The sequence below is a fragment of the Poecilia reticulata genome, linkage group LG14 (genome assembly GCF_000633615.1).
Source record: "Poecilia reticulata strain Guanapo linkage group LG14, Guppy_female_1.0+MT, whole genome shotgun sequence".
Classification (NCBI taxonomy): domain Eukaryota; kingdom Metazoa; phylum Chordata; class Actinopteri; order Cyprinodontiformes; family Poeciliidae; genus Poecilia; species Poecilia reticulata.
Window position 1 is genome coordinate 16,844,555 of NC_024344.1, and position 9,116 is coordinate 16,853,670.

At 39.4% G+C, this 9,116-nt stretch overlaps 1 protein-coding gene across 12 annotated transcripts in view; it reads right to left on the reverse strand.

Annotated features, from left to right (window-relative positions):
- Window positions 1-9,116, reverse strand: part of tspoap1 (TSPO associated protein 1) — a 62,923-nt gene that overhangs the window by 38,031 nt on the left and 15,776 nt on the right. For all 12 annotated transcript variants that reach the window (XM_008428121.2, XM_017308630.1, XM_017308628.1 and 9 more), the window contains 4 exons: window positions 6,150-6,257; window positions 5,682-5,810; window positions 3,895-4,071; window positions 3,182-3,364 (listed from right to left, as the gene is read on the reverse strand). In XM_008428121.2, the coding sequence (XP_008426343.1) occupies window positions 3,182-3,364; window positions 3,895-4,071; window positions 5,682-5,810; window positions 6,150-6,257 (597 nt within the window). The remainder of the gene's footprint in view (window positions 1-3,181; window positions 3,365-3,894; window positions 4,072-5,681; window positions 5,811-6,149; window positions 6,258-9,116) is intronic.

Sequence of the window (9,116 nt, forward strand, 5' to 3'; positions counted from 1 at the left end):
ACATCTAAATCTCACTCTGAAGTAAAACAATTTGAAATTATTCTTCAGATTCACTTGGACCAGAAAAAAGGGATTTACAAACGGTTTCAAAAACAAGCGGCTGGAATGTATTTTGAGAAAATAATTTTAAAAAGAAGAGACAAGTCTTATGTTAGCATTATGCACATATGTTTGAATTAAAAGTCATGCATGATAATGTTACCACTTTGGTCCTTTTTTTTTTTTTTTTTTTTTTTTACCATTTATCCATTTACCAAATGTATATCTCCTTATTTTCCTGCTCAATGATTGTTAGTCAATCAATAGAAAATATTTTTCACAGTAGAGAATCCCTTTCTTTTTTTTTTTTTTTTAGAGATGCACTTAATCATTTGACAATTTGAAACTGGCACATTTTGAAACTGACCACAAATAAGTCAGAGTGTGGAAAATAATTTAGGCTATTTTTGAAATATGCAGAGACTTTTCTGTTTCGTTAATGTTGGCAGAGATTGTCACAAATAATTCTGTCTTAACTTTCAGATGAACTTCGAAACCAAACCTTAAAACTGCTTTACAGCGGATGTTTTCCTGCACAAGCAGCAGGGAATCAAATCCACTTGGAATGCAAATATTTAATCACTGCTTATAGATGGAAAGCCAGAAATAATATTTAAATGGTTCGTTTTATTATTAAACAAAAAAATGGGCTTAAAAAAGGAACAGGCTTAAACTCGTATATAAAAATAGAACATTCCTCAGGATTTCCATGCTTTTTACATACCTATCTGTAACTGTGGGTTTCTTTTTTACAGATTTTGGCCGAAGCAACAATAAAACTGGACAAGAGTTACATTTGCCTTCCAAGCAAAGCTGTGATTATTTTTTGGATCATTCTAGACAAGAGTAAAAATAATAATTTAAAGATTGTGCTTACAATTATTACAAGCCCGATGAGTGCATCTTCTTTAAGCAGCTTGAAACTTGTCCACAGAATTTATGTGTTGTAAATGGTGAAACATTACTACATGGAGCCATTTTTACTGGGTTCTTGGGGGAAAATGTCAGAAGTGATCCCAGAACCAGAGAAGCACTAATCCGATCTTTCTTGGTGGGTTCTAATTTCTAGTTTTCCTTCAGGCCAAGTTTGATTTTGAAAGCATCCCCAGTTATGCATCAACGTGGCATATGTTACTATGCATCTGACTTGCTGATCATCATTCAGAGGCGATAAAGTGAAAATTTTGCGATTCCAGCATCTAGCTTATTGACCGGTGCACAAAGTGAACACTGCATTCTTCAGTTTTACAATAGCAAAAGTAATAAAACTATATTTAAAATGAACTCGGGTCGCTCGCCAATAAAAATGCCACTTAATGGTAAAGAAATGATGAGTCTCCATTGTAATGCAGACCAAAGCAGGTCCCTCTAAGCATGGTGGAGGTTTGGGTAACGTTTGCCCACTCAGTCGCATCGTCGCTCCACGGATTCTGCAGAATCTAGTACAACCTGGGCCCATGCGTACTAAAGCAGGGCCAGATCCCATTCAGCAAGCCCTGAATGCCATAAGCACATTGGTGTAATCCCCCACAGACTACTGAAACGGGTAACTGGATCACTTCTTTTAAAAGCACCTTAATGGATTGGCCTGGCCGTTGATTTTCTTTTTAATGCGGAGCATATCGATGTCCACCTATCAAACGCTCTGTCGCGACGTCCCGGGTTCGTTCCGTCTAAATTCTGCATTTGGAGGCTCTGAATTAAGACAGTTACAAAACCCGGGTACCTGCCGGGCTGCCCTTCACTAGGCCTCATGCTTTCTGATTTGGAAGAAACTGGCAGTCAGTTAGGAAAAAAAGGTAAGCGTTTTTTTTTTGCACAGTTGTTTACAGAAACAAGTAGGATATTTCAATAAAAACCTGTTAATATGCAAGCTGAAGAAATACTCAGACCTGTACAAATGTGTTAGAAATAATATTAAGGACAGAGCTAATTTAATCCTAAATCTAACATCTCACACCTTAAACCAACTTTTGCACAAATGTTTTTTGTAATGACGCTATTTAGCTTCCCCCTCCACTTACTTTTAGTCCTGCATAGTTTCGAATTCACACCGAATGGACCCACTTGGAGTTAGCCAAACAGAACCAGAATAAAACAGCTGACCACTACACAGAAAGAGATGAGGACTCAAGAGAAGTAAAAAAACAAACCTACCCCTTCAGTGTGATCTGTGGCAACATCAAGGTTTCCCTTGGCCTGCTAGTTATCCAGAGCAGGGCGAGATGGAAAAGTCTTTAGTGCGGCTGCAGTCTTACCTACCATCCAAAACCCTCTCACCGCTGCTACAGCAACATAGAGCGGATTACTGGACTGTACCATTCTGTTGTTGGAGGGGATTAGAGTTCACACAACATGGCCCCTTTCTGGGTGTGCGCGTGGCATTGGGAGTGCATGTGTGTGTCCCGCAGATGAGAGATTACCACAATCGGCATTCTCACTCGAGCTTCGCAAGCAGAGTATTTATTTCATGGGCAGAGGAGAAATTTGCAATAACATTATCTGTAAATCAAATGAATGTCTTCAATGTTATGTAAAGTGATTTACATCCAAAGGGGAGGCTCCGCCTTTAAAACATGTCCCTCAAAAGGACAGCAGAACTGGAAATTGTGAAAACTGATGCGAGTGTTCATGTTTTATATACCAACATTTTTATTAACAGATAGGAGAACATGTCTGAGGTTTTTTTTCCCCACCCTAGAGTTGATACCGGCATGTGCTGTGTGACAGAAGTGAGCACAGAGAAGATCAGCATCACACGCAGAGAGGATCAGAGTGTAGGACTTTGGTAGCTTTGATCAGACCCAAGTTAAAGACTGGGAATCGCCTCATTATGGCTTGTGGGAGATTAGTATCAAGTCCAACGACAAGCCATTACATAACACTGAAAAAACGGCGTCCGTGCCAATGTAAACAACGGTTTTGGAAAACCTCAGAGAGCGGCGTTTTCCATCACCAACAACAACGTCGACCCTGACTGCGCTGCAGAAACGACTGTCCTGATCTGCTCTATTTGCAAGTGACAGCGATCCAAAACGGCGTCCAGTTAAGACTGGACCTTTACTGTGAATACTGACAGGGGAGCCGTGCTGGCAGGGTGTGGAATTAGCTCTGTGTCTTTTTTTTTTTTTTTTTTTTTTACCTTTTCCTGCCCTGCTTCTTTGGCGTTTTCCTCACACTTTTCCGTGCCGTCGCCGTCGGGCCTGAGGCCGGGCCTTTGCTTGGACGAAGTGACGGACAGCTGCCTCTGAAGCCGCAGCACCTCCTTCTGAGACTCTCTGAGGAGTTTCTCATATTCCACCCGAGACGACTGAACGGGGGAATCCTGCAGAGGCACAGGAGGCAACATCTGAAATTATGTCCGTTACGGTCAAATCTTTGTTGCTTTTATAGTTTAAAATGAATTAACATAGTGTTCTAACCCATGAAACAAATGTAGATATAAAACGTTAATTTCAGTTAGGCAGATGTCAAACTTGAATGGTGTTTGATTTGTTCAACCAGACATTCATAGACATCCTGTTGTCACTGTGCTGTATTCATTCCCTGAAAACCTTTTCTGTTTTATAACCAGCAGATGCTGAGATTAAGAAGAATCAGCTCCTATTTACAAACAGGCACTGAGACAGGCAGCCTGTTTCTGCACTGTCATCTATCTGTCCTCAGCAGTGACGCAGCCTCTGTAATACAGGCTTAGGTTGGACGGCGCAGTACCCAAACTGTCCAGCAGAGAGCAGCGTTGTGGCAGAGATGACAACTGAGGTTGGATGGAGAAGAGTTTGAAAACGTTGGCGTTTTAGCTCGTTCTAGGCCAAATACTGTGACTTTAATTACTATGAAATAAAACGTATGTACCTTAGCTGGTCCGAGTCGTGCCTCAAGCTGTCTGCACTCCTGCTGCAGAGCAGCAATCTCTTTGTCTTTAGAGAGCAGTGCATCAGCATGCAGGGCCAGGTCACGAGCTCTTTGGCGGGCAAAAGCTCTTTTGTACTGCTCCACGGCAGCAGGTCTGATGAGCGAAGGAGGATTCACCTAGATTAGGAAATAAAGAACTTAGTGATAAATTATTGAATACAATAAAAAAACATACATATATACTATAGTGCTCAAAAAAATAAAGGGAACACTTCAGTGTTCACTTAAATGTTAAAGTGTTCCATTTATTTATTTGAGCAGTGTATTAAATCACAAAAAAAAAAAAATCAACATTAGAAGACATGTAAATTTGAGTTGATTGCATCGGCTAAAACTGGCAAAATTTAGCTCCCAAAAAAATGTTGCTGGATTACTTAGCAACTGACTTTCCAGTGACACTTTTTCCATTTACAATCACTACCAATATTTATGTGCATAGCAAGAAAAAAAAAAGAAGAAATAATATAGAAAATGCCAATTATTTTATTGATTATATCTGGGTTTTCCTCTAATCATTTAGGCCATCTTCAAATCTTAAAATGAAGTTCACATTGGGAGAAAGGCTACAGTGGCTCTGTTCGCTTTGTTAAAAACTTCACACAGTGGCTGAAGCAGGAGAAATGTAATTTTATGACGTTTAAAACCGAGTGGTAATTTTCTTAAGCAGAATTAATTCTTTTGCAAGTTTTGTCCAGTTACACAATTAACTGGAACCACATGGAAACACATCACCGAGCCAGCTTATCAACAAGTTATATCAAAACAGAAACATTAGCCTTGCACAAAAAAAACCTAAAAACTGTTCAATATGAAATCATTGTCAGCAGGAGCAAAATGGTGGGACAGTTTTGAAGAATGTAGCCATATGTGACGAGTCAGATAATTACATAAAAAAGAGAGTGTGTGTGTGTGTTTTAGAAAATATGCTGTTAACACTTGAGGCTCCAACAGTTCAAAATTGATAGGAACCATTATGTTGCAATAAGAAACTGGTGTCTGTGGTAGATGGATATCATCACCGAAGGGAGATTGAATGCCAGATAAGTGAGAAATTCAACCAAAGACTGAATCTATCAAGGTTGCATTAGATCGGGTGCTCAGCACAAGACCATGACACAGGTTATTTTAAAATAATACAAAGACAGTCTATCACATAAAAGTATGCCGAGAGGCAAAGCGGTGGAATATTGCCACTTCCAGGTGGTTGAACTACAATGGGACAATCTGTAGAGACAGAGGAAGAACTATAGTCAAACGGGGTTAAGACTTTGTGGCACTCTCAGACCCAGCCTGGCAAACTCTGATGACCAATCAACTAGTTACTGGGACCAGTAGAACTCGGAGCTCTTTGGGGAACGTGACCTTTAAACTGGGAGAGTTGTTAAAACAGATTCCAGGGACATCATCATGGCTAAACCGAACTAACTCTATTTATAAGAATTTTTAAAACAACAAAACTGACCAAAGTGTTAGTCACAGAATGGAACAGCTAAAATACCAAGAAAGGTTCTCAGGTAGAGCACTCAGATAAAACACAGCATATAAGTTCTGGTTGGCTGGTTTTTGTGATGAATCATTTATTTCTTTGAAGTTAGAAGCAACTTTTTTTAGTTCTTGATGAGGCATTGTGACAACAGTAATCTGCATTTATTATTATTTTCTTAAGTAAGTAGTAGAAAATTAACTCTCAGCAAAAGAAAGTGTGGATATTTATCAGTGTGGCGTACCACTTTGAGGTTGGCCTCCTGTAGTTTTCGAGCCCTCTCCTCCAGTCTCTTAGCGAGAACAGTCAGCTCGGTGTTCTTCCTCCTCAACCGCCTGACCTTCTCCTCAGTCTCTGGGGCGCTGCTCTTTCGCTAAAAACACAAAAAACAAACATCACCGTCACAAAGAGTCTGCAGTGAGTGGTCCACCAGTCAAACGAGCAGGTTTTAAGTCACATGAGCAGAGGAGGAGGTTTAATATAAAGATATATCCTGCCGATTTAAAGTCACAAGCCTGTGCTCCCACAGTGCGCCATAAAGACATGAGGATAAAATATTCGACATTTTCGAAACTGAATAGATTCCTGTCACAAAAGAAAGAAACAAAAAGTGTTGGAATATCTCTTTAAGTGTTTTGTGGACTTGGCCTAGTTTCTACAAAGCTTTTCATCAAGGGTACACAACACACACACACACTATTTTTAGTCCTACCAGCAGGCCGTTCTCCTCCCTCAGTGTGTTGCACGTCTTCTCCAGCTCGTCGAGGGCTCGCAGGAGCTCTGAGTTCTGACGCACCAGCAAACCGTAGTCTGTCCCATTCTGTGAGAGAACCACAACAAAAATATTCATTTTAGTATCTACAGCCTCCAGTTTTTTTAAAACACCAGAGTGCAAAACATTCTCAGGGAGGAACCAATTAGATATTGCGCTGCGGTACGGTGTTGTTAAAATATTTCACAGGTTTTTGCTTTTTTTGTCATACCTAAATATTTCAAGTCATCGAACAAGAGCAATCCAACTATTGACATATTGATCAAGCTTATCTAAAATACCTGTATGGTCGTCTCATTGTTATCTAAGGTAAAGAAGAAACTGTCTGTTGTCAATCATTGTTGACTAGCACTGGAGTTGAAAAGTTGCACCAATGCAGAAAAGGTGAGGCAGGAATTTTCTTACACAACAGATATGACAGTAAGAACAACAAACTTTAAATTGCATTTTCTAACACGCCTTTCAATTTTTTTTAGTTCAATAACAGAATTATTTCCAAGGCTGCAATTGTGTGTTGACAAAGACACATAACCTAGATGATGTAGATGACAGAGTTGCTATCTGTTAGTAATTCAGGATGAAAACAAGGCCGCCGAAGAGAACAATGGTCACTGTGCCATAGCATCCCGCTTGTAACTGAGACTGAAATAAGTAGTTTATCAGGCATGTAGGGTAAGGTTCACGTTAGACTTTCAGCTCCCCTGCCTCGCTTTTAATGAGCCCTGAGACTCCGACAGGCAGGTTGGAAATGAATACAGCGTCTGAGGTAAACGTTGATGAGTAAAAGCAGGAAAAAGGACGTCCTCAAAGGAAAAGAGTAACGGACACATTTAAAATGTTTGAAGAGCGTAGTCTTTATGTTGCCCATCGTTGGCAGCTGCAAACCACAAACTGGTTAAAAACAGGAGAGCTTCTGTGTGACAGACTGAATGTTCACACAGGACAAGAGCAAGCTGGTTTCTCCTGGTATAAACCAGCAGTACATCAGATGTGTTCAGTTTTAATCTTAGCCTACAAACCTGTATGTGTTCTAAAAATCAGTAGCATACAGTCAATATCTTGACCAATTCATTAAGGAAAAATCTTGATAAAAAGGTCACTGAGTTGTACATCATTGGAGATTTTGCCACAAAAATGCCAAGGGGCTGACACTTAAATGATGTCATAGTAAGTGGAGATGTGGTGTAATGACACAAAATGTACAACACAATTTATCTGCCATTACTTAAGTCAGAAAGGAAATATGATCTTATTTCCTCCAAAAACAAGAACGTACCATTACAGTTATGATAATGATACCAATTCCCTACATCTTGTTGACATAAACAAAATTTACCAATGATCGGAATCACGACCAGAAATATTTCCAAACATTAGCCGCCTCTGGAGTTGCAACTTTTAGCCAGCTGACATGCGAAAACTCTAGCCACTTGGATGCTTTTGATGGCAGTCCATAAAACAAAAAGACCCTAACCACAGAAAGTATGATGTAAGTTCTGGGTATGCAGTACTTTCAGCGACTGGCCCAGTGCGCCTACTGTGAACATCTCGTTAGCAGACTTATGATATAAAATAGTTCTAGAAAGTCAACCCCTGGTATCCAGTCAATGTTTGACTGAATCGTTACGGAAAAATCTTGATGCAGTTTCCGGAAACAAGGTAATGTATTAGTAGATTCCCTATACTGTCTAAATTAGGTGCAAACAGCATGCAGCCACAGCAAAGACACGGTCTGTCACTACAAGCAGCAGGCAAGCCTTCCTTACAACCTTTAAAATCCATACAGACACAAAGTCAGCAGGTTCACTCTTGCACTCCAATGCTCTCCGAGCAAAGCTCGGCTCAAATTATCTCCAAAGTTTGACTCATTCCGTTAAAATGTGAACAACCTCACGAATTTAACGGTTTGATTTTGCACAGCATGTCGTTTCACATTTACATTGTGGAGGAGCGCCGTACGAGAATGACATAAACAACATTTTTAGGAGGTTTCAGCACCGCAGATCCTCCTGTTACGTTGGGAACAAACACCAAAATAAGGCCAAGTTATGTCTGTGGGTTAGCCACTCTAATTCTTTATGCTGCAGAAAGTATTCCAGCAAACATTCTGGGCTTTTGGTTTGACCACACGGAAAACGTTACAACTGTGATCTAGTGGAGGAAAGAAAAGACAAAAAAGAGCTCACGATGTATGCAGAAGCCATATCTTCAGTATATCATTACAATGATCTATTAGGACATGAGAAGAAACGACCCAGAGCTTTGCAAAGCCTTGAAAAACTCCAGCAAGCAGCAACTTATTATAGGACTATTTGCTTTGCTGATGAGCTATGCATTTTTTTCAGGGACACACAGAAATAACGCTTATTCAACTTTACTCAGTTCATTTATCACTGGGGCGAGCTACATAGTAACACTACACACATAGACGGATATCATTAAAACTAAACATTAAACTCAGTATGTTAATTGCTTCTTTACTAAAGGGGCATAAAAACATCACCTCTTAACTTGATGGATGAGCCAGTCTCAACACAGAGACACATTATATCCTTATTTTTTTATTTTATTTTCTAAATTTAACATCACCAAAAATTTAAAAGAAAGTCTCCTGAAGATATTTTATTTTATTTGACAACTAAAACACTAATTTGTTGCTAAGTAACCATAATTTGAAGTAACAAAGTGATTTAAACTAATGGAAATCTAAACAACTTCCTGTTACTTGTGACAGCTGTTATAATATCCAAGCCTTAATGTTGACATAACATAATCAGAGACCTGTCGCAATAAACTTTAAATGGTGTTTAAAACTATAATCAGATTAAATCAAATGGTCCAGAAACTTGCTTTAATTCCTCAGTCTGACTTATTTCTTTCTGTTGTCAAACCGTTTGTAAATTAGCT